At 46.9% G+C, this 26,527-nt stretch overlaps 1 protein-coding gene across 1 annotated transcript in view; it reads right to left on the bottom strand.

Annotated features, from left to right (window-relative positions):
• snx29 (sorting nexin 29) overlaps positions 1-26,527 on the bottom strand; it is a 164,586-nt gene that overhangs the window by 38,027 nt on the left and 100,032 nt on the right. Inside the window, exons 16-18 of the mRNA XM_079493219.1 lie at positions 22,698-22,814; positions 22,057-22,112; positions 21,775-21,856 (exon numbers count right to left, since the gene is read on the bottom strand). Coding sequence (XP_079349345.1) covers positions 21,775-21,856; positions 22,057-22,112; positions 22,698-22,814 — 255 coding nt within the window. The remainder of the gene's footprint in view (positions 1-21,774; positions 21,857-22,056; positions 22,113-22,697; positions 22,815-26,527) is intronic.

Here is a 26,527-nt window from a genome sequence, read left to right as displayed (position 1 = left end):
GTTACTGTGTAAGACAGTGTGCTACACCGCAAGACAGGAGACGAAAGAAGACACTTTGAGTTTAGGCAGAGTTCATCTACAAATACAGTTGTACAGCTCCTTCTCAAAAATAATTAATATTGTGCAAAAGTTCATTTTCTTCCGTAGTATAATTCAAAAAGTGAAACTTTCATATATTCATATATATTGGTCTGGGTTACTTTTGAACAAATTATTTCATTAATGGGGCGTGGCATGGAGGCGATCAGCCTGTGTCACAGTTGAGGTGTTATGGAAGCCCAGGTTTGCTTTGATAACAGCTGTAAGTTATTTTGTATTGTTGAGTCTCACACCTTCCTCTTGACAATACAACATAGATTCTAAGTGTGGTTCAGGTCAGGCCAGTTGGCAGGTCAGTTAACAAATGAACTGCTCCTGACGGAAGGTTCCGCCAGTTGGAAGAGAGAGAGAGAGAGAGAGAGAGAGAGAGAGAGAGAGAGACACAGACAGACAGACAGACAGACAGACAGACAGACAGACAGACAGACAGACAGACAGACAGACAGACAGACAGACAGACAGACAGACAGACAGACAGAAACACTGAGAGAGACACTGAGAGAGACACGGAGTGAGACAGAGAGAGGGGCAGGGAGACCCCGGGTTCAATACCCCACAACCTGCTATCAAAGAGTCCTTTGCAAGACATTACACAGCACATTATAACATAGCTCGAAATAATGTCAACAGCTTCAGATGTAGGGCCTTTAAAAGAGGATATCTATGAACAGACAATTCCTGATTCCAAGTAACCAGGTTGCAGTAGATAGGAGGAAGAGTTTAATGGTGTTCTGTCTCCAGGTGAGGTGTTATATGGAAGCCCAGGTTTGCTTTGATAACAGCCGTAAGTTATTTTGTATTGTTGAGTCTTATGTATCACACCTTCCTCTTGACAATACAACATAGATTCTAAGTGTGGTTCAGGTCAGGCCAGTTGGCAGGTCAGTTAACAAATTAACTGCTCCTGACGGAAGGTTCCGCCAGTTGGAAGAGAGAGAGAGAGAGAGAGAGAGAGAGAGAGCCCATTATAACATAGCTCGAAATAATGTCAACAGCTTCAGATGTAGGGCCTTTAAAAGAGGATATCTATGAACAGACGATTCCTGATTCCAAGTAACCAGGTTGCAGTAGATAGGAGGAAGAGTTTAATGGTGTTCTGTCTCCATGTGAATCCTTCCTTAAGCTTAATTTATCCTTTGTCGTATGATCGTCTTGCTTGCCCAAAGCTGAGGCTTTAAATTAGGCTTTAGAACTTTCTCTAGGCCTCTTGTTCTCAGTCTTTTGACAGCCAGACTTTTACAACAGCTTGCCTCCTACAGTCCAGTCCGCCCACGCCCCCCCCCCACCCCCCCCCCCCCATATGCGATAAAGCCTTCTGAGTTTGCCTCACAATAGGGAAACAAATGCAACTGCTGGACACAGACACAAAATGGTGGACAGCCGGAGGACCTGAGCGATAATGTATGCCATCTCCCTGGAGGGGTGGTAGTTGAGAATGATGATGTACTGTAACAACATACTGATTGTTATGCAGTACTGCTTCCAACATTAGACACAGTGCGTTATGTCAAAGGACTGCAGGCCCAACTAACGACACGACATGTGTTATGAGCCATATGGACTTCGACTTTATGCAAAACAAGTTCATTACGTTTATTAAATCCACGGTCTGCTGTGTGTGTGTGTGTGTGTATGCTAATAAACTGTACTCTATACAGTAGGCTTTAACTTCAGTACACCATAATGATCACTGTTTTTTATCATCACCAATTCATGTCATTTTGAATGCTATACAAACTAAAGCACACCAGCAATAAAGCACAGTGAAATTGAAAGTCGGCGGGGGAGCTTAATGTATGTTTTATGAAGAAGATAAAGAAGAAAGACTGGGATAGAGATGAGAGGTTTTTGGTTTCCCATCAAAAAACTCGATGGAAGCATCAGTGGTGTGTGTGTGTGTGTGTGTGTGTGTCTCTGTGTCTCTGCGTGCGTGTGTGCGTGCGTGCGTGCGTGCGTGCATGCGTGAGAGAGAGAGCAAGAGACAGGCACAGGGCCACATTACGTGCAAGTGAAAGGCATAAAATTAATATCTGATATACTATGGCAGCATATAATTACGTTATGGAATCAGTTAATGGGACCGCCTTCTAGTCACATTCTAGCATGTGAAGCAGGGCACAACAGGTGCCATTGAATAGTGGAATGAGAAGAAAAGATACATTGACTGAAATGGAAATACTGATTCATTAAAACACCAAAACATTTTGGAGGGATGATTTACATGCAATAATGTAACTCAACTGAGATAAATACTTTTTTTTTTTTTTTTTTTTTACTATTGCTTGGATGGAATAGAACTGAACGTATAGAGGGTATGCACATGCATAAATTGAGTGGCAAAGTCGGTCTAACATCGTTTAATGCAATCAGATAGGACATTTCTAGTTGGATGTATGGGCTGGCAAAGCCAGAAAGTCGTTTTCTGCCACTCAGTAGGTGTTCCCGCATAACTTCCGGGTATGGTGATGATGTCACGTGCATATCCTCTATAGGAGGTTCAAGGTCATCTTGCATTTCTTCCAATATTGCCAAGTAATGTAGTGGCCACAGCTTAGTGGGCGGAGAGGCCCCAGCTTAGTGGGTGGAGAGGCCCCAGCTTAGTGGGCGGAGAGGCCCCAGCTTAGTGGGCGGAGAGGCCACAGTTTAGTGGGTGGAGAGGCCACAGCTTAGTGGGTGGAGAGGCCACAGCTTAGTGGGTGGAGAGGCCACAGCTTAGTGGGTGGAGAGGCCACAGCTTAGTGGGTGGAGAGGCCACAGCTTAGTGGGTGGAGAGGCCACAGTTTAGTGGGTGGAGAGGCCACAGCTTAGTGGGTGGAGAGGCCCCAGCTTAGTGGGTGGAGAGGCCACAGCTTAGTGGGTGGAGAGGCCCCAGTTTAGTGGGTGGAGAGGCCCCAGTTTAGTGGGTGGAGAGGCCACAGCTTAGTGGGTGGAGAGGCCCCAGCTTAGTGGGTGGAGAGGCCACAGCTTAGTGTGTGGAGAGGCCCCAGCTTAGTGGGTGGAGAGGCCACAGCTTAGTGGGTGGAGAGGCCACAGCTTAGTGGGTGGAGAGGCCACAGCTTAGTGGGTGGAGAGGCCACAGCTTAGTGGGTGGAGAGGCCACAGCTTAGTGGGTGGAGAGGCCACAGTTTAGTGGGTGGAGAGGCCACAGCTTAGTGGGTGGAGAGGCCACAGCTTAGTGGGTGGAGAGGCCACAGCTTAGTGGGTGGAGAGGCCACAGCTTAGTGGGTGGAGAGGCCACAGCTTAGTGGGTGGAGAGGCCCCAGTTTAGTGGGTGGAGAGGCCACAGCTTAGTGGGTGGAGAGGCCACAGTTTAGTGGGTGGAGAGGCCACAGTTTAGTGGGTGGAGAGGCCACAGCTTAGTGGGTGGAGAGGCCACAGCTTTAGTGGGTGGAGAGGCCACAGCTTAGTGGGTGGAGAGGCCCCAGCTTAGTGGGTGGAGAGGCCACAGTTTAGTGGGTGGAGAGGCCACAGCTTAGTGGGTGGAGAGGCCACAGCTTAGTGGGTGGAGAGGCCACAGCTTAGTGGGTGGAGAGGCCACAGCTTAGTGGGTGGAGAGGCCACAGCTTAGTGGGTGGAGAGGCCACAGTTTAGTGGGTGGAGAGGCCACAGCTTAGTGGGTGGAGAGGCCACAGCTTAGTGGGTGGAGAGGCCACAGCTTAGTGGGTGGAGAGGCCACAGCTTAGTGGGTGGAGAGGCCACAGCTTAGTGGGTGGAGAGGCCACAGCTTAGTGGGTGGAGAGGCCACAGCTTAGTGGGTGGAGAGGCCACAGCTTAGTGGGTGGAGAGGCCACAGCTTAGTGGGTGGAGAGGCCACAGCTTAGTGGGTGGAGAGGCCACAGCTTAGTGGGTGGAGAGGCCACAGCTTAGTGGGTGGAGAGGCCACAGCTTAGTGGGTGGAGAGGCCACAGCTTAGTGGGTGGAGAGGCCACAGCTTAGTGGGTGGAGAGGCCACAGCTTAGTGGGTGGAGAGGCCACAGCTTAGTGGGTGGAGAGGCCACAGCTTAGTGGGTGGAGAGGCCACAGCTTAGTGGGTGGAGAGGCCACAGCTTAGTGGGTGGAGAGGCCACAGCTTAGTGGGTGGAGAGGCCACAGCTTAGTGGGTGGAGAGGCCACAGCTTAGTGGGTGGAGAGGCCACAGTTTAGTGGGTGGAGAGGCCACAGCTTAGTGGGTGGAGAGGCCACAGCTTAGTGGGTGGAGAGGCCACAGCTTAGTGGGTGGAGAGGCCACAGCTTAGTGGGTGGAGAGGCCACAGCTTAGTGGGTGGAGAGGCCACAGCTTAGTGGGTGGAGAGGCCACAGCTTAGTGGGTGGAGAGGCCACAGCTTAGTGGGTGGAGAGGCCACAGCTTAGTGGGTGGAGAGGCCACAGCTTAGTGGGTGGAGAGGCCACAGCTTAGTGGGTGGAGAGGCCACAGCTTAGTGGGTGGAGAGGCCACAGCTTAGTGGGTGGAGAGGCCCCAGCTTAGTGGGTGGAGAGGCCCCAGCTTAGTGGGTGGAGAGGCCCCAGCTCAGTGGGTGGAGAGGCCACAGCTCAGTGGGTGGAGAGGCCACAGCTCAGTGGGTGGAGAGGCCACAGCTTAGTGGGTGGAGAGGCCACAGCTTAGTGGGTGGAGAGGCCACAGCTTAGTGGGTGGAGAGGCCACAGCTTAGTGGGTGGAGAGGCCACAGCTTAGTGGGTGGAGAGGCCACAGCTTAGTGGGTGGAGAAGTGTCACCGTTACGGATCTGGGTCTCAAAGTGTCCCTGAACAAGGCATTAAAGCCCTAACCACACCAGAGGGTCGCCATGCAACTACTTGCAACCATTATTCCCAATGGCATGTTGCAAGGAGTTGCATTGGTGTGGTTTGTTTTAGGAGTTGCGAGTTGTTGCAAGGAGTTGCATTGGTGTGGTTTGTTTTAGGAGTTGCGAGTTGTTGCAAGGAGTTGCATTGGTGTGGTTTGTTTTAGGAGTTGCGAGTTGTTGCAAGGAGTTGCATTGGTGTGGTTTGTTTTAGGAGTTGCGAGTTGTTGCAAGGAGTTTCATTGGTGTGGTTTGTTTTAGGAGTTGCGAGTTGTTGCAAGGAGCTTCATTGGTGTGGTTTGTTTTAGGAGTTGCGAGTTGTTGCAAGGAGTTGCATTGGTGTGGTATGTTTTAGGAGTTGCGAGTTGTTGCAAGGAGTTTCATTGGTGTGGTTTGTTTTATTGCAAGGAGTTGCGAGTTGTTGCAATGAGTTGCAGCTGGTGTGGTTTGGGCCTAACAGCTCCCTACTGAGAGCTCATCAAAAAGCCATCTGATCAAGCCATCTACTGGCTGAATGCAGAAAAGTAATTTCCCCCTCCCTCTGGGATGATACTGTACAATATTCCCCTTTCTCTTTCCTAATTATTGTGTGACTGTTTAATTTATACCTTCTGACAAAGATTCTTTTGGCATTTCTCATTGCTCATTAAGTAGCTGCGTTTTAGTGGCAGAGAAATGCCTCGCAAATCTGACCCTCGAAAATTGTATTAACTAGTAAACCCAGTGTACTGCATGATCAAGCACACATCTCCACTCATCATCCTCATTAAAAGCATGATACGCATAAAGGACAGACTTTGCAATGATGTGCAAGGTGCACTTCAGATGACATTATACCACCTGCACATGTGCCTGTTTAATAAATAACTTCTCAGTATTCTAGGCACAGAATACATCTGAAGCATGACACAATAGGCTTTCAAAATATGGCCCAGAAAGAGAAAGTGAGACAAACAGAATAAGAAACACGAGAAAAGGTGAGAAAACAGAGCGATGGGGGGGGGGGGGGGGGGGGGGGGGGAAACAAGTTCAACAGTTAAAGGAGAATTCCATGCTAGAAGGCTTTCTTACCTTTATTTGTAGTTGTTGCGTCCCCACCAAAGAGGTCCAGGTGTTATTTTGTGCAAAACCTCCTTATTGGCCATTTCCCTTACCATAATCCCAAAATGAATTGAATTGAAGTGAATGGAAATTGAATGGGGCTATGGGGTGTTATGAAGAGAGGATATATACAAAAAAAATATTATTCTTTTGTATATATCCTCTCTTCATAATGTAAATAATATCCTAAGTGGCACACTTTACTACTTATTTCGATGGAAATAAGCGAATTAGCATAACAACCCATAGCCCCATTCAATTCCCATCCAATGCAATGCAATTCATTGAGGGCTTATGGTAGGGGAAATAGCCAATAAGGAGTTTTTGCACAAAAAAGCACTTTGACCTCTTTGGTGGGGACGTAACAACTACAAATAAAGGTAAGAAAGCATTCTAGCATGGAATTCTCCTTTAAAGAAAGTGACAGATTGCGTCAATTGCACCTTTTGCCGCCTATTTAATATAAATTGATTAAGGTTCACAACTGTGTCCTGTATGCGCTCGGGTTCCGGTGCGGTGAAGAAAAAAAAAAGTTTTTACTAGAATCTTAATGTCTCAGATTCTTCTTTTTGTGTCAAAACAGGCTTGATTTGTGGCTCATTTCTCTAAACGATATGATCCTCGGTTACAAAAAGTATGTTTTGGATGGATTAAATGACAATCGTGGGACATTTTTACTTCCTGATTCTCGGTTTCCGAGTGAAACGGCTTTCAGAATAAGATGCTTGGCCTATTAAACGACTGGTTGGCGCCCTGCGGTAAATAAGTTAACACTGCTGAGAGGAGGAGAGCAGGAGGCAGAAGAAAGAGTGCTGGGGGGCTACGTGTGTGAAGGAGTGATGGAAATAGATGGAAGAGTAGTGTATTTGTGGTAATTTAAGAAAAGAGTTGAACAAGAAAGAGTTGTTTGCTCAATCAATTCCCCAAGTGCTGTTTTATTCAAGTGCCATGATTGGTTAATTATTTCTGCATAATTGTGTGTTTTGATGTATTGTGAGACGCTTTGGGAAAAAAAAGAATGAGTTCCCCTGCTCGACACGCATGCCAATAAAGCCTTCTGCCATGGACTGGGATTTCAGAGATGAAAGATGAAAAGACTTGAGGTGGCGCAGAAAAGGAGACGAGTGGAGAGAGTTAATGCGCTCATGGCTTTGAACGACTGTGTCGATTGCCTGATATATCTGCACTGTACATATTCTCGCTTATATGTGCATAATACATAGAGAGTATATAAAAGTGTTTGCTTTGGTGGTGAAGGACAACACACATTGTCACTTCACACTGTGTAAAACATTGGGTGAAATTCATTTTGTACACGCTCCATTGATTTTGTTATTTTCCTATAAGAAAAAGAAGAAGGGGGGCAAGGGGAAGATATATATATACAATTTATCTACCTATTTACATATAGTACCGTATATCTATCCGGTGCGGTAAGTACGTGAGGTAAGACATAAGCTACGGTAAGTACCTGAGGGAAGACATAAAGCATAGCAGCAGATACTGTATATACTTACTGTACAAGTGTACATGATACTGTATGCTATGGATGCTACAGTATGAAAAGTGTGTTGTACATGGGATTAAGTTGTTAATTGTCAGTACGTGTCGACCGCATAGTCCACATAAGGTAACTGACACTGGTACCTGCTGCAGGTAGGTCCATGGGAAGAGCAAAAAAGTCCAATTCACTGTCCCTGCCTGGTAATCAACAGGTAGGTTCAGGAAAAGTCCAAGACCAGCCTGACGACAGGCGGTCGCCGCGTGGAAGCTGTTCATGACCCTGATGGTGTTGCCCTTGATACGGTGTGCGGTATAGGCCTACTGGTCCGACCACAGCCGTTGTAGGGGTTTGAACAGTTTGTGGCTGGGTGGTGCTTATCCTTGATGATGGACTGGGCTTTGACGATATACCGCTTCTTGTACAGTTCCTGGCCGACCGCACCACTCGCTTTTTTTTTCTAAGTCAAAATACAGCCCCTTGGGCCCGTGTGCCCACACTTTGTGCCCCGCTAAGGAGCTGCTTAACTAGCAAAAGCACAATTGCACCCTGCATTCGGTGCCATAGATCATCCAAATGGGCCCCTGAGTATATTATTTTGAGACATTGCTCTTGTGTTATTGCTCTAAGCAGTAATTTAAACGCACTCCCTCTGCCATCTCTTCCTTCCTCCCTCTCTCTCTTCCCCTTTTCTGTCAAACCAAAGCTCAGTTTCCAGACCTCTCTGCCCTCTATCATGCAGCGTTAACTACTCTTGGATCGAAAAATAAAGCCTGGGATATTTACTTTGACAGATAAAGTAAAGACTTCCACCTTTAGGGTGTCCTAAATGCCCGAGTCTCTCTCTCTGCTGAAGCGGAGTTGGAGGTTTGTATGTGAGCACTAATAGCACCAGGAGTACACCTCCCCCTTGAATGGTCCATAATTATTTGCTTTACGGTTGACTCCTGTGGCAAGGAGATCAGTTTACACTTGTGTTAGCTTGATACTGTTTAACTCTAGCATTTATTGATAAATTATGATATAATTCACGCCAGCATTTTTCCCTTTTCAGCTCTTATTTTGAAGAGCCAAAAATCTAGACCGGATGTTATGATCTTATGTTGGGGTGTGTGACGATGCAACATCATTCCATGTTTACCGCGGGTGCTGCTTTAACATGATGCAGAAGGATCACATAGTCGGCTATGGGCAGTGGAATAAACCAAAGCAAAGTAAAGTTCTTTGTTTACCCAGGGTAAGTGCTCATAGAACATTTCATGGTTGGGGTTCAATGCCTTGCTCAAGGGCACTTCAGCGGTGGTAATTTTAACGTGCCGGTCCAGGGATTCAAACTGGCGACCTTCCGGTATCAAGACCGCTCCGCAAGAATGGGTGATTCATTATGGCCACGATGATCTTAATGGCGCGATCCTGTGTTATTGACAGCACCAGCTAGCAACCCGATGCTAACGTGAGTAGCATTATGACTTGATTTAAACTTTAATTAATTATACTATCCACCGGTCTGTGGTGCATCTGGCTTTATCAAGCATCTAGATACGAACACCTTGGAGGGAAGCCGTGCTCAGGCGTGTTTTGGAGAAATCTTGTTCTGGAGCTAAGGTTTGGATCGACCGACCATCTTTAGAGCCCCAATACTAGTGGGACAAAGATAAACCTTTAAACCATGTATTTGAGAAATCCTCGTTGCGTTGCGATACAGGTCATGCTAGCCTTTCATTTTATAACACGTGAAAATCGACATTGCGTAGCTTGTAACATTTGCGTAATTATGATTAATATGTTTATGCCCTTGCGGCTTGCGCTCTATGGCGAGAGCAATGGCATTATCTGTGCCATTGCTCTCGCTCTCCTTTTACTCTCCAGTTTCCTTTACTCTCTCTACCTTCCTAGCTCTTTCTCGCATGAATGAATCACTGGCTGGTTTAGATAATAGCTCTGAGCACAATGATGAGAGATGATTGAGAGAGAGGTTTGGGAGAGGAAAAGAGAGAGAGAGACAGAGAGAGAAAGAAAGAGATAGAGGGAGAGAGAGAGAGAGAGAGAGCTGGCTAACTACTTCTCCTTGTTCTCCACATCCCAATTTCCGCCTGCAGATGTGTCCATCTTTGAAGTTTCTATCGATGATTATGGGTTGGTCCCAGTGGGACTTGGGAGTATGATCTCACAGATGAGTGATCTCTTGCCGTTTGCCTTCAAAAGATTACACCACGGCTCAGTTGCCATGCGAGGGAAGGTGAGACTATGGCTCAGAATCACAATCAACATCAGAGAGAAAAAAAAAGTGGAGTTGATATGAGGTTCGTTCAGAGACTTTTGTTTGGTATGCAGTGTACATAGACACCCGCAGCACTATAGAATTGGCACAGCATGACTGTCCGAAGAAAGTGGAGACATACAGGAGGCGTGAAATCGGATGTTACAACAATTTAATACACTAGAGTTATTACCATTTTTTCCCTATATATGTAAGGCTATGCAATTCTCATCTATTCTTTGATGCGGATTGGAGAAACGGAGTGCCTGCGGCCCCTTGGGGCCCCATAGGGCCCACTACTCTTATACCAGACCCCTGAACAGTGTTTGTGCCAAGTTTGGAGCAACAGTGCATTTGTTTGTGCCAAATGTGGTGTGTATCAGAGCCACAGGCAGGGGCCACTTGGGTGTAACTATTGTCATGGCAGATACCTGAACAGTGTTTGTGAAAGGTTTGGTGCGAATGGGAGCAACGTTTCACCTTGTAGTCTGGATGTTATGTTTTTGACGTTGGTCGACCAATTAGGAAATTTGAATATAGCATTAGAAAAATACATACAAGCTACATTTTAATTGGGGTTTATTTGCAGTTCAATGAGGAGAGTGTGTGCACATCTTGTACCTGTATTAGGTCAGGTGTTGATAACAAGACACAGATCATAGAGAAGTTAAGTGAACTTCTTCTGAATGCAGCTCCCAAAATTTTTTTTTCACAAGTCAAAGTTTTGACTATTTAGCTCTTCATCAAGCAAAATAAAATGTTTTATTTGTCTCATATACCGGCTTGACTAAACACTTAAAACCATATACAGGTACTTTAACTGGGAAACCCCAGGGGTCTATACTTGGACCCTCTCCCCTCTTTTTTCCCCTCTACACCAAATAACACTGGAAATTGCCAATCTACAAACGTATCGCCGCACATTAAGGGCATATAATTGGTTACCAATTTACCACCACATACTATTCCTGATGACACACTCTGAACAAGTGTGTTAGCAAAAACACAAACATCTTCTGTGACATGATATCCCCAAATTATAGCTGCTATTATATCCCAAAATCTGGTGCTGCTATTTAAGATAGCGTTGTGTCTGCTGAAAACATCCCCTGTGCTCTCCTGAGGGAGTTTAGCATGTGACTGATGGATGAGAGTAAGACGACGGCTGTAATGATCATCATCATCATAGTAAAACATTCATCAACCCCATCATCAACATAATAGTTATCCCCCTCTGCTGCCACCCCGACATTACCATAGCTACAATGGTCTGCACACCCTCACACACACACACATGCATACAGCTAAAACTATACAAGGCGCGTGTACGGTATGAGTATACAACTGTCCCACGCACACAGTAATGTTTACATTTGGAATTGACAAGGAATTGACCCACAGGAACGCACCCAGGGTGCCGGCCCGGTTCCGGCGAGCCGCCCCGCGTCCGAAACGGTAGAGAAATGACAGTTACCATGTGGGGGTCCCCAGGGGTGGGGAAGGGGGGGAGCTCCAGACCCCCAGGAACGCGCCCAGGGGGCCGGGCGGGTTCCGGCGTGCCGACCCGCGTCCGAAACGGTTGAGAAATGACAGAGTTACCGTGTGCCGGTCCCTCTACTGTACCCTCTACTGTACTGTACTGGCACATAACTCCGTAAGGGAGTGGTTGCACCACTCAAAAATACAATCTGTTCCAAAAATCAGCCACACCAAATTAAAATATACATTTTACTCTAACTGCTGTACTACCTCTAGAGACAGACTTTTCCCACGGGATCAATAAAAGGTCGCGCACACACACACACACACACACACACACACACACACCCCCACACACACACACACACACACACACACACACACACACACACACACACACACACACACACACACACACACACACACACACACACACACACACACACACACACACACACACACACACACACACACACACACACACACACACACACACACACACACACACAAATACATATGGATGCCTCATCTCCGCAGTCAGAGTAGCACATCTCTATGCAAGACTCAGGGGCTAATCAGAGGGTTCAGCGCAAACCAAATCAAACTGGGTCTGGATGTAAAACACTTAGTCTCCCAGGTCAGCCCAAGTCAAAGCGAGCCAGTAATAAAGCCATTAAAGCTCCTAACGCATTCCCCGCAGTGCATCGCTCCCGAGGGTGGGCGGGCGGGCGGCGAGGGCATTACCCGTGGCCAATCAGGCTGCAGCGAGCAGTGCCCGCACATTTGACTGCGTGTCAATGAGGATGTCTCAATAATTCAGCGCGCGGCTGATTTATGCGCTAGGTTCGGCGCATATTAAAGAGTTTAGAATGCACACGATGCCAAAGGTAGCTTACGTAACTGCAATTAATTGGAATGCTGGGACTTTTTTCCCCCCCTTTCCTTTTCTTTATCTCTCGCTGTCATACCGTGGCTTTGAAAGCGTAAACAGATCGAGCGACTTATGAATGTTACACTAGGTTTCTCACCCCTCTCTCCGTCTACCAATATAAATGGTCTCCTCGTATGAATCATGCATCACTCGCACACTTTGTTCATTAATTTGGCTTTACATGCGTAAACAACTGTTTAGATATGCAGCACCGCGTGCATTTGAATGATTTGAATGAAACACGTCAATGTATCTTGTAAAGGGACTGTGCTCCATTTTTGCACACAACTCTGTAATCCAGAGCTATAAGTAGTAGTATCTAATACTGTACGTGTAATCAGTTTATTGATGTTGTACACAAACACCATGTAACGAATTCTGCACATGCAATTATGAGTAAAAAAAAAAAAAAAAAAGAGAGAATGCAAGAGAGTTAAGGGCTTGACATTTACATACTGTATATACTTTGGTTGCGCCGTGGCACATCAAAAATAACTGATCCACAAGCTCACAACATGGCACGTTGCAATGCGTTGTGAGTTTGCAGATCCGCTATTTTGTGTGCGTGGCACTTGGGTGCGTCCCAAGTATAAATCCGGCTTTATGGTAGACTGACTGCATGTGTGGAAGTGATGGGCTCAGCTGCATTTCACTGATCAAAGAGAATACTGTAGCTCATTCAGAATTGAAAGAGAGGGAGAGAGAGCCAGTGAAGTATGGTTGCTGGGAGCTCAGGCATCCATCCTGGTAATATACACAGTAAAATCCTCAAATGTTAATTTATCAGGTTCTAATTCACTCCATTTGTCCACTACTTGGTATTACAACTGTGGACACTTCTCTCCTGAACTCTGCAAAGCACGTTAAGTCAAATGGAACACTGATCTCTGATCCATATCTCGGTCAGGGAGGGAGTTGCGAGTTTGCAAAGGTTTCCAAAACCTCTTCCATAAAAATGAGTTTGTGGGCAACGGAAGGTGGTGAAATTCAATAAGCATGAACTAAGAAAGTGTTTTTTCACTCCGTCTCTATCCATCTCTCTCTGTCTCTCTCTCAGGTCATTGGTTGCATGTTTGTGCTGCCCCCCGACGAGAGCACCACGTTTCCTCATGCAGATCGGCTACTTTCACCATTTCGATAACTTTGATTTGTCCTAATGCTGGTGCTAAATAACACTGAAACTCACTGCTAGGCCGTGCGGGGAAGAGGGCTGCCTCAGCTACGAGCACTGCAGCTCCACATGGATATAACTCGAGGATGCACGCACGGGCGTCGGGCGCTCATTGGAGAAAATTAATATGAGGATCGGCTTGGCACATTTTGTTCACCCCCTCGGCGTACGCACAGTGCGTTCTGTGCGTACGCCTGGCGGCGGTACCTCTCTTTGGTGGCGTGAAGCTTGTCCCTCCATTACTGTAGCTACCTGCAGGGCAGTGCAGGCAGACCATGCATTGCAGAGCAAGAGATAAGGACGGTATAATGGAGCAGTATGAACAGTACAGTATGTACAAAACTCTGCTGCACGCCTACTCAACAGCTCCAGAGACCACACCACACCAGTCCTCCATGACCTTCACTGGCTCCCAGTCAGTCAGCCAAACACACAATGCATTTCAGAACACTACTCACCACCTACAGAACAGTGTACAAGGCCCTCATCATCCTAGCTCCTCAACACCCCTCAGTTGCTGCTCTCTATGGAACCGACTTCCGATTCAAATCAAAGAAGCCCACAACCACTCTTCTTTTCATACTGCCCTCAAAACACACCTCTTCAGACCTGCATGCCTTCCCCACATAATACCATTTTCATTGTTTTATTGTTCTCCTTCTAACTATTTTGTATTTTACACTGTAACCCCTATTTCCTTTGATATGTTTTTGCTTTGATAGTTATTTTTATTTTTGTGTTTTGGTTCTACAGTAGCATAATAGGTTTGATATGGGGCACCAAGTACATCCTGGGCCTGCCTGAGCTGTTGCTTTTTTGCTCATTGGCAAGTGCTATAGATTTAGTATATTGTGCATGTCAGAACCTTTCTCTACCTGCCTAGTGAGTTAAGCTTACAGTGAGTTAAGCTTACAGTGTTTACAGGGTTACAGTGTGCATGTAAATTAGTGTAAGGGCCCAGTCAGAATTCAAATCATATTTCATGGCCATATAGTCCGATTGTTCTCCATGGCCTTCGGAACTAAAACGGCGCATGTTAAGAGGTGCATTTTTCAGGGTCATTCCACAGCTTGGGAGCCAGATGGTAGTAGAGTCTAGGTCACTTGGAGTGTTGGCCAGAATGTCATAGGGACAGGAGGGACAGACAACTAAGTGTGCAGGAAGAGATGTAGGACAATAGGTCATATCCTGCAGGTGGGGGCATGGACCAACCATGCAATTGGTCACCTTGTATTGTAGGTCATGACCAGTGTTTTGACACTCCCACAGTTTGGGAGGCTGACGACCTGGTGTGTGGTGCCATGGCCTTTTGTATCAGTTGTAGAGGTTTGAGAGAGCAGGCAGGCAGACCAGCAAGGAGGGAGTTGCAGTAGTCGCGCCTGGAGAAGTGGAGATGACTAAAGCTTGGATAAGGAGCTAGGCAGAGTCCTTGGTATGGAAGGGTCTGATCGTCCAGATGTTGTAAAGTGCAAAGCTACAGGTGCGAGTGATCACTGCATGATCCCCGCCACATCCAGTGTGTTATGGGAATAGAAAGCAATAAAAGATCTCTGGTATAGGGAGATTATTATCTAGAAAGAAAAAGGCCAATTTAAAGCTGCAAGCCGTGGCCTGGGCCATGGCTCAGTGGTCCAGGCACCTTGGCTGGTAATCCAGTCTGGCAGTGTGCCGCGCGTTCGACTCCTGATCCCGGCGGCCTTTATTGCATGACTTCCCCCCCCATTCCTGTCAGCCTACTGTCTGTCCCTCCATAAAAAAACTATTTTATGTTTTTTTTTGTGGCTTTCGCCTTTATTTTTATATTTAAAAAAAGCTGTAAGCCGTAAGGCTGTGACCACACCACTGTTTCGAGGCACAACAAAACCGCTTTAGCATTCGTTGCAGCGGTCTGATATGTCTGGTTGCATGCCGGCGCATGCCGTTGCATTCAAGTTATTCAATTCTAAAGGAGCTTTACTGGCATGAGAAAACGCTAGTTTCCATCCAAGTTATCCGTCCGTCCGTCTGTGCATGCGTGCGCCTGTGTGTGTGCGTGCATGCGTGTCACTTAACTAGCAGATATACAAGCTCACAGCGCGTCACTTCATGCAGTGCTGCGAGATTGTACATCTGCTAGGTTCTTTTTCACATTTTTGAAAAATCCTGAGTGAAAAATGTTTAATCATTTTAACTACTGATTTAGAAGGCATTTATAGAATTGAACTGGGATCGGAATGGCTTAAAAATCAAGCCATCCTGTACAATTGAAACCTGACACAGGTCCGTACGTTGATACTAGTATATTGTTGCAACCGAAGGTCGCAGATAACTATGAAACCATGCGTTTCTGTCACGCCACTCACAACAATCCCTGTCACTCTGTCATGTCACCTACGGTAACTCAAATCCTCGTCGCTCACCCCAGGCAAGCACCCAGGTCATCGTGACATCAGCCCCTGGTCACCCCAGGCAAGCCCCCAGGTGCCCAGGTCATCGTGACATCATCATGACATCAAGGACCATATAAGATAGCTCGGCGTTGTGGGGAAGGGAGGCATTCATTTAGCCACTCCGAGTATAATTCTCTCATTACCGGTTCAAGGAGGTGGAAAAGGAGAGGCACAGGGAGGGATGGAAGGACAGAGGGGAGAGTGCCCCGGAGGGATGGTGCGTTGCAACAACAGAACCCTCAGTGATAATGGAGCAAATCTCTACCTCTTTAGATCACCCTCTCCTACTCTTTCTCTCACCCTTTGTCTCTCTTTTCTAAAGTCCTGCCTATCTTTCTGTCTTTCTGTATCGATCTCTGTTCCTCTGACATTTTTTCTCTCTCTCTCTCTCTCTATCCCCCCCCCCCCCCCCCCCCGTTTCATTGCCTCGGCTTCCCTCTGTCTCTTTACCTAGGTATCGCTCCATCCTTCATAGGGGAACTCAGTGGGTCTTTGGATGCCAGTCATTTCAGGTGGCGTGGGGTCAAAGTGGCTCGAAGGAAAGGCAAAGACAGACTGGAGGCAATTCTCCAATGCTGTATGTAGTCTACCAGCAGGGTGAAGAGAGACGAGAAGATGTGTAGACCCCCCCCCCCCCCCCCCCCCCCGCAGTGGAATGCCAGACAAAGTGCCTCCAATGAGCACTGAGTGGGGTGTGCCTGGCTCACGGACACTTCCAACAGGCACAGGTGGCTGTGGGGAAATCAAACTTCAGGGTCAGCGGGGACTGTCTCTCTGACAAATGGGGGGCATGGAGCGAGTGAGAGATGACGAGAGAAGACTTGACCCTGACACCTGTCTCCAATCTCACTCCATACGTTTCCGCTGGGGCCGTAGGGTCTTCACAACATCCCCACTCGGCCTAAAACCCCTCCGAACACCTTACACTTGGGTGTGTGTGCGTGCATGTGTGTGTGTGTGTGTGTGTGTGTGTGTGTGACTGTGTGTGTGCATCTCCCTTACTTGCACATGGATGCGTGTGTGTATGTCTATGTGGGAGATAGCACTAGAGAGAGGGAAAGCAATTGAGTGGAAGTGTACAGCATACACAGTACAATCCTTTCAACTCGCTCAGAGTGTGCATGTGTGTGTTTGTGTGTCTCAACACATTTTGGATGTACAGTATGCATCCCCAACCGCCCCTGTATCTATACATGGAGGCACGTGCATGTATGTGTGTGTGTGTGTGTGTGTGTGTGTGTGTGTGTGTGTTGTGACACACACCTGCCGATCCCGTTTTTATTCCTTAGTTAATGATTTTCCTTTCTAACCAAAAGGCCGATTGTTACAGTGTGTGTGTGTACTGTAGTACTGCGTGTGCATGTGCGTGTGCGCGTGCATGTGTGTGTGTGTGTGTGTGTGTGTACTGTGTACATTCACACGTAAAGTATGAGTGCACTAGGGGACATTCTAAAAAATAATTATTTCCTCCAGTCATTTCGTTCTCTGTGATCAATCACCTGCACCCGGCTCACCTCAGCAACAATGGCTCCAGTAACCTCAGCCATCCGTTACGACTGTCTCACAGACAATCGCTGCCTCCGCGGGGAGCCATTAGACTAATCCAGCTCAGAGAAACACAGCTTCAATAGTCCAGACAGGACTCCATTATGGCCTCTGGACAACAGGCTCGCTTTGAAATTCCATTAAAATCGATAGCACGCGCTCAGAATGTTTGGATTCAACATCGTCAGTTGATCTATACTGTTTATCTGAAATTGCAGGTGCATGGGGACATGTGATTGTTGCCTAAAGCCAAGACGTGCTATTGGAATATTCCATGCTACAGGAGGTACAGTATGAGGTTATGAAATAGCGAGAGAGAACAGTGTGTGTGTGTGTGTGTGTGTGTGTGTGTGTGTGTGCACTCGAATGCGCACGTGTGTGTGTTAGAGGGAGATTGTGCACTGCATCCTCTGTACATATGAGTTCATGCAGAGCCTTGAACAAAGCCATTATCAGGAAAAAATGGTTTCTGTGATTTGTGGTTTCCACAGCTCATGAATATTTGATCAAACATCAGGTGACACACGTGCGCACGCACGCTCCAACCAACAATAGCAATGGTTCAGCAACCACTGCTAAGCGGCATCATGCTAGACAACGCTCCCATTCTGCCAAAGGAATCAATGGGATCTTGCACGCACATCTTACAATAATTGCACCACGCACCATGTACGTGTGTGTGTGTGTACTGTACGTCTGTACGTCTGTAATCCACGTAACTTGAGAACCGTTCGCCCCACTGACTTCAAATTCAAATTAATTGTGCGCAATGCGCGGAGCACTCTTGACGATGACGAGTATGCTCGTCTTGAGGCGTTTGATATCGCTATAAGATTGCCTTGCTGCTATTCCTTTTTTTTTTCTGTGCACGGTTGCCAGGGCCCAGCCCCGCACTGTGTCTCATTCTCCATAGCCAGGGCCCAGCCCGCACTGTGTCTCATTCTCCATAGCCAGGGCCCAGCCCGCACTGTGTCTCATTCTCCATAGCCAGGGTCCAGCCCGCACTGTGTCTCATTCTCCATAGCCAGGGCCCAGCCCACTGTGTCTCATTCTCCATAGCCAGGGCCCAGCCCGCACTGTGTCTCATTCTCCATAGCCAGGGCCCAGCCCGCACTGTGTCTCATTCTCCATAGCCATTCGCTTCTGTTTTAGCAGCGGCCTTTGCACGCTTTTTTCTCATAAACTACGGCGCTTTTGAACTAATCAGCGATGTTCGGAGGCCTTTTCTGATTATCCGGTGAGCGTGATGGGAACATTGGTGTTTTCCACACTCATTGTGTTAAAACAGGTGCTATGACAAAATCAACTGTCGACTAAAATCACATATTTAGTCGACAAAAAATAGACCTTTCAGACTAAAATACCGCATCCACCTCCCATTGTCCCCTGTTTTCCTACTGGTTGACTCAATAAATAAATAACAAAAGTAATGATTATGTACAACGTGACGATGAATGTGACGCTGTGATGATGCCTGTTTTATAACAGCATTATTACAGCATCTTACACCCATCTACAAATATGAAATACATATTTCCCTTAACCACAAGGAACAAGATTCTGGCCAATACTACACCCTGATATAGAAGTACTACTGAACAACTACTACTTTAACCTCCCAAACAGCAAGGCATGAAAAGTTGGAAACATAATACACCCCACTGCTGCAGACAAAATATTCAGACAGAACAAATAAGAAAACATTTTACGTTAACACAGCGACACAGCATTTCCACCAAAGCCAAAGCTAATTTTTATCACCTTGGTGCTGGAGTGTTCCATCGGGGGGGAAATTAAAATGTACAGAGGCGTGCAGATTTAGCTGAAAAATACCGGTTCGCTAACATCGTCTCCGTGCTCGTGAACAAAGGAAATCAGCAAGAATGTGATTGTGCCGGCTGCAGCGTCTGACGACTGCAGGGGCCAAAGGAATTACAATATCACGCCCAATGCTCTCTCCTCACGTCTGCTGCCCGGTTAGGGAGAAAGGAGAAAAGGTTACAAGAGTCACAGGGACAGGGCCCCACGTCTCAGGCTGGAATAGTGAATTTGCATCACTAGTCATACCTGTTCAGGGATATGACCCAATATATATATATACCCAATCTCTACCTCTCTCAATCCCTTTCTCTCTCGCACGGCTCCCCTCTTTCTCTCCCCCTCCCCTATCTATCTGCCTCTTATATATAACGGGTGTCCCCTGTCACACACCAGTTACGCGATGCTCAGCCAATCGTAGCGCAGAATAAGACACCTTCCAGCCAATACCTGAGGATGCATTCCGTCCACGCATTTTGAGGAAGCAATATCTAGAATTATTAGTTAGATAGTACTGTATAACGTGTAGGGCAGCTGAGCACTGTAGCCAATCACAGCTGTCAGTCACTTGGCTAACATTACTACTCTAATGCCCGGTGTCTATTTGGTTTGCACATTGCGTGGAAAATACTGTAGCAGATCTACAAGCTCACACAACACAGAATGTACCGGGTCTGTGTCTCATCTTACTTGCATGAGTGTGTGATTGGTTGATATTGTGGGTGAGAGGAGTGCCTGGTGGCTCAGCCAGTACTTTAGGACCCGGGCTGGTCGCGTTGAGTGTGCGTTTCTCCGTGTGCATGTATCTCTGTGTGTGAGTGTGAGTGTGAGTGTGAGTGTGAGTGTGTGTGTGTGTGTGTGTGTGTGTGTAGGTATGGGGGGGTAGTGTACTACTGTTTAGGCACTCGTGTACGACTGCCTATGTAGAATCCTCTCTATTTCTGTGCGTGTATCTCAGTTTGTGAGTGTGTGCTTATCTCCCTCCCTGTGTGTGTGTGTGTGTGTGTGTGTGTGTGTGTGTAAATGGTAAATGGTAAATGGTGCATTTATATAGCGCCTTTATCCAAGGCGCTTTACAGAGATTGTGCATTACATTCACCCATTCACACACACATTCACACACCGATGGCAGCGGAAACCATGCAAGGCACAAACTAGCACATCGGGAGCAATTAGGGGTTCAGTGTCTTGCTCAAGGACACTTCGACAGTAACTTTGGGGGAGCCCGGGTTTGAACTGGCAACCTTGCGGTTACCATCCAGGCACTCTACCCCTGAGCCACCGCCGCCCCTGTGTGTGTGTGTGTGTGTGTGTGTGTGTGTGTGCATGTGCGTGCGTGCGTGCGGTCGTGCGTGCCAGTTTCACTTTCAGTGTCTACGTCTCGGGAGGGAGCCGGGGACGCTGCTGTGTGAGAGCTGAGGTGTGACACCTTGTTAATGTGAGAGACATGATAAAACAGCTACCGGGGGAATGAGGGGCTCTCGTCTGCGTCGGTCGACAGCCTGACAGATACAAGCACACAAACCATCCCAAAGCTTTCCTGCAGTTCCACTTGTGTGCCAAAAAAGCACAGCACTATTCCTGCCACTTTCACTGGCATCGGCCACTGGAGGCTATTTATCACATGGGAACTATTATACTATCGGGAGGCGAACATTCTGTGAAAATAGCAGCTCACGACACGGAATGTGTCTCAACGTGGCGTGTTGTGTTGTGAGCTTGTAAATCAGCTTTTTGCCCCGTAAAAAGATTTGGTGTTGAGGTGGAAAAAGGGGCAGACCTAGTAGAAAGCTCTGGGGAACCAGGGCCACAAGTCTAGGGTATAAGTGGTTTTACACTATACAGACGGCCACATTATATGCAATGGCCGCTGGTAACCGACCGGACGTTTCCCTTTTTGATGCCCGTCTCCTCCTGGTATTGTGTCGAGATGTCCTTAAACAAGACACTGAACCTTTAACCCCCTATGAGCAGGATGGGGCCTTGCATGGCTGCCTCCGCTGTGTGAATATGTGTGAACGAGTGGGTTGGATAAGAGTAGACAGCCAGGCTACCTGTCAGATTGATTCATCAATAATATGCGACTGCACAAATGATTGATTGGCAACATTAACTCTCTGGCTTTTCAAGTAAAATTCTCTTCCAAATATGAAATACATTGACAAGTATGTTTGGTGGAAAGATTTAAATTGTGACCATTCCTCCCTCAAGAGGTCAAACATCCGCCACAGATCATTACCCCTAAGGTCTGTACAGGCGTACACACCGGGAGAGTTGTATTTAACTCATTTTGACCTGAGATCAGATTCTAAAATTGTCTTCTACATACAGTTTTCTGAAAAAGCTATGTTTCTATGTCAGTCGTTCTTCGATTTTTCAAAAATAGTAGACCTACAAGCTCGTAGCGCGCCACTCGGTGGCGCGCTATGAGCTTGTAGATCTGCTATTTTTCAATAGCTAAAGCATAACATAATGCTAACACCAAAAGAGGTTCCCGCCCAAAATGGGCTAATGTGATTAATTTGCATTTCATTAAACTGTTTATTTTTTCTTTCTTCTTCTTCCACGTGTCATCGTCAAAATGTCAGCAACACAGCCTTCTTTTTTTCTTTCTCCTCGGAGCAGAGCAAACACAGACTTTTGATTGGCGTTACTGTTACCTGGTAGACATGGTAGGCGTTGGCAGCTCTGCCCTGGAGGAACACCGATGGGATCCACACGTTGATTAGAGCCCGCTGAGCCCTGAAGGACAAACACAGGCACACATTTGGTTATTATTTCATGCTATATAGGTAGAGAGAGAGAGAGAGAAATAGAGAGAGAGTCTGAAAGGTGTACAGCTCTGTAGCACAACTGCGTGCACAAAATAGCAGACCTACAAGTTCACAACTCGTGTGAGCTTGTATGTCTGCTATTATTGGCGCGTCAGGCTTTAGTCTTACGTGTCAAAGTCTGAAAGGCTTGGATCATCTGACGTCTGGCTCAAATCACCTGGAACCTAGAGATTGAGAGAGACAGAGAGATGCATACAGTAAATATATATCCCCCTACAAACTCACAGGGCCATGAGAACAGGGCCACGAGAATTGCATGTGTGCCTGTTGCATATGTATGTGTGCCTGTTGCATATGTGTTTGTTTTCTGTGTGTATTGAATATCGCTTTAATCTGTATCCTCAAGTCAGTGTAACAGCCCAGAAAAAAGTATCCTTGGCTGTGCGTGCGTGCATGCGTGCGTGCATGCGTGCGTGCGTGAAAGAGAGCTTTTGCAGAGACTATGTCACCAGTTCCCAAAGCAATCACCCCCAAATGTCCACAGAACAGACCCAGAGAGAGAGAGAGAGAGAGAGAGAGAGAGGAGAGAGAAACTAGGTCTGGTCAATAGCTCTAGGGATATTAACAGCTTGCTGGGATTGTGACCAAATTCACGCACGCACACACGCACGCACAATGAGTGGTCCAGCAGTGTAGGGCTGAGGCTAGGGATAAGAGGTCCTATCAGGAGCCTGGGGCTTCCATCAACACTACGCACTGCATGCGTGTGCGCGGCGTGTGTGTGTGTGCGTGTGCGTGTGCGTACTTACTGGTCCTCTCAGGTCGATGAGTTCCTGCCTCATGTGGACTATAAGCTGGTCCTTGGCCATGAGGGAACGGTACAAACGCTCATTAAACTCTATCAGCTCACCGTGCATCTCTGCCACCTGCGCACACGCACACACACACACACACACACACACACACACACACACACACACACACACACAGGACATTAATTTATTTAACACGTACTGTAGAAACATAACACACACATGTACAGTAATGGGCACAAAGAAAGACAATGAACGATCAACACACAATCTTTAATTAAAGGACACACGTCCTTAACTGGTTCAGACCGTACGACGTGTGGACACGTCATAAGCAATCCAACAGACGGGTTGCTATAGCGCATTTTCAATGATATCAAACAATTTTTTTTCTTTTTTTTACAGAGTAAAAGCGGCCATATCTTCCAGGCACCCTGAGCTTCTATTTTGAAGGAATTCTACGTACCGGTACGTAGAATTGTCACGTTTTCTAAATGAATCATGCTGTTACGTTCTTTAACACAGCTTAACATGTAACTAAATGGACCGTGGTTGTGTGTGACATGTGCTGTTACATTTGTACAGTCTCAACAGTTAAGCCATTAAGACCCGAGGCCAATTCTACAAATGTCTTTTCTCTGTCTCTCTAGAGCAGATCTAGAAAGACCTGAGAGAATGAGACAGAGAAAAGGGAGATGACAGAGAGACAGGGTAGAGGTGAAACGGGTTCATATCCTTCCAGCCAGATTGCTGTCTCCCTGCTAATCGGTGGTCATCAGCTGTAACCAACCTTGACACTGTGTGATGTAGGTGCGTGTGTGCGCGCGCGTGCATGTGTGTATTTGCATATGATATGGCCAGATAATGGCATCTGTGCGGGCATCCCATTACCTACGTGAACTTAGCAACCAGCCTGAGCAGAACGCACATCTGTTCGCGCGCACGGTTGTGTGTGCGTGTGTACAGTTGGAGGCCATCGATATTGTCCTTTTCTTTTTGCTGAGGTTTGCGTGATCTGCGCAAAAGGACAGTTAACCCATTTTGGGCGGGAACCCCTTTTGGTGTTTTAAACATTGTTATAATTTAGCTATTGAAAAATAGCAGATCTACAAGCTCATAGCGCGCCACCGAGTGGCGCGCTACGAGCTTGTAGGTCTGCTATTTTTGAAAAATCGTGAAAATTTAGGATTTTTTCAGGATTTAGAAGGATTTTTAAAGGTTTTGAGGTCAGGCCTAAATGGGTCAAATGATAAGGGACAATATCGGTGGCACTCAACTGTAGCAACCAGCCTGAGCAGAACGCACATCTGCTCGCACGCACGGTTGTGCGTGCGTGTGTGTGGTTTGTGTGTCTGCACTCTGCCACCTGTGCATTCATGCCTGTGCACATGCCCCAGTGTGTGTCTCCCCTCATGCCGGCTCCCTAACCATCCTGGACGGAGTGGGACAGTCGTGAGTCCACAGTGTGACAGCCGTGACACACATTGTGCTGTTTGGGGGACACCTGCTGTCAAAGTGTGTTTGGCAGAGCAGAGTATGGTGGCAGACAGCTGAATCTGCTGTGGCTCCATGCCAGCGCTGCACCGCTACTAGCCACTGGCGTCATCAAACACATTAACCCCGGCATCCCTATTTTGGGCCGATGGCCATGTCTGCCCACATGCCAGATGGACGCATACCAAAAAGGTAGAGATGAACGATACCATTTTTCAGTTCCCGATAGTGATTCCAATAGCCATAGCTTGTGTATCGTCAATACAGAGTACCGATCCAACCGTGCGAAGTGAGGGGTGCTTTTATCATCATACATCATCTCATTCTGGCCAATCACAATTTGCGTCCTCACTTGTCCGTCTTGTCCCTCACTTTTATCTTCAATATGTACTTTGCTCAGCCAATCAAATCATCGCTATGCGGTGATCAGCCAATCACAAGCCAATGTGTTTACACAAACCCGGAAAGCTGGGAATAGGAGGGGCTCTTATCATCATACATCATCTTATTCTGGCCAATCACAATTTCCGTCCTCCCTTTGCTGGGCATAGGAGGGGCTAGCGCCTTCTTCTGGGCTATGGGGGGGGGGGGGGTATGGGGTTTTAGAACCACTGATCTAGGAATACATCAAAAGTCATTAATAATTGTTAACGTGCAGCCCCAAGAAAGTTAAAATAATAATGGCAATAGTACTACAGTAAGAGTATAAAACAGTAGCGCAACATCAACTGAAGCAATCAAAATATATTACCATTATGAAATATCATCATGTGATAAAGCGTGGTATCGGATCGGCATAGACCGTCATACTCATTGATACCAGCGTTTTAGGCAGTATCAGCAGCTTTTATGATACTGTGGTGTAGTGTCTGTCTACCTCCACACCAAACACACACACACACACACACCCTGTCCGTGTAATGTGTCCACTTCCAAACGAGCCCGCTAGTTCTTTGACGTGCTTCGCTATACAGTCCACATTGAACTGAGGCAGTTTGTTTTGACTTCATTATAGAATTTGGGCACAACAACTGGTATCGGAACAACTCTACCAAAAAGGCTGAGGTACAGTGAACTACACCATGGCAGAGTCTGTAGCATCCATGAAACCCAACAGAAACGACAGCTCCGCAAGACCAGAGTCTGTTCCTCCCTCTCACCAAGCCGGCCCCCAACCATCACATGCCCTCACTGCAACCGGTCATTCTGTGCAAGCTATCTTCGCACCCACAAGACATTGTGAAGTCACTTGGTCATCTTTGCAAGCGAAGGACGAACATGGCTGTGTAGGGGACACCTGCTGTCAAAGTGTGTTTGGCAGAGTAGAGTATCGTGGCAGACAGCTGAATCTAGATACTAGCCACCCTGGCATCCCTATTTTGGATATGTCATCATTACAGAGGATTTTTTTTATTAAAGGTGTAGGGAAACGGAAATGGTGGGCATTTTATTTTGAAGTTTCAGACGGTTTCAGCTTGAAACACCGCTCTGAAGTTTCTGAGCCAATCAGAGCGTCGCATCCCTTCAGATGGGACGGTAGCTAGGGACGGTAGATATGCTATACGCAGGACGCATGGAGTGTGTTTGTTTACAAGTCAGATAGTCGGCCAGCTGTACCAGTTTACTGTTATGTGGCTTATTTCTACCCTATAATGTTTTCAGATGAGCGTGATGATTAAGTTGAGGATTTCTGTAATCAGTAGCAGCTGTGTGATTTGCGATTTTTTTTTAAATAGCAGATCTACAAGCTCGTAGCGCAGCACTCAGTGCCGCGCTACGAGCTTGTAGATCTGCTATTTTTCAATAGCTAAAGTATAACATAACGCTTAAAACACCAAAAGGGGTTCCCGCCCTAATATGCAATACTCTTTCCTCCACTCTGAGACACTCGAGAATAACTAATAACTGTGAAGTTTTTTGTACAAACCGGTATTGAATGGGCAGCCCTATGTAAACATGGACAGGCTTGAATTTACAGAAGACTAGGTCCCAACATACCATAGCTGTGTCACATTTGAAATCACCTGTACAGCCCCACCCATTCCAGAGGAACTGGGGCCACATTTACATGGTTCTGCCCTACTCTCTGATGCCCCGAGACATCGTGGCTGTTCCTAGCGTGGCAGGCATTCATCACCTCCATTAACTGAATAAGTTGTTGGGAGGGAAAAGAAGATGGAATTAATTTTAAGCGTGACGGGACCCAATTAATTCTCACTGAGAGGGAGCTAATCAGTTCGCCATTCTCCGGCCATGGTTCACTCTCACATTCTGTGTGTGCACATTTTGTTTGGAATGGATGTGTAACCCCACTACATGTGTCTACATGTGTT

The sequence above is a fragment of the Electrona antarctica genome, assembly GCF_951216825.1.
Source record: "Electrona antarctica genome assembly, chromosome: 22".
Taxonomy (NCBI): Eukaryota; Metazoa; Chordata; class Actinopteri; order Myctophiformes; family Myctophidae; genus Electrona; species Electrona antarctica.
The sequence above is the reverse complement of the archived record's forward strand: the minus strand, read 5'-3'. Positions and strand labels throughout refer to the sequence as shown.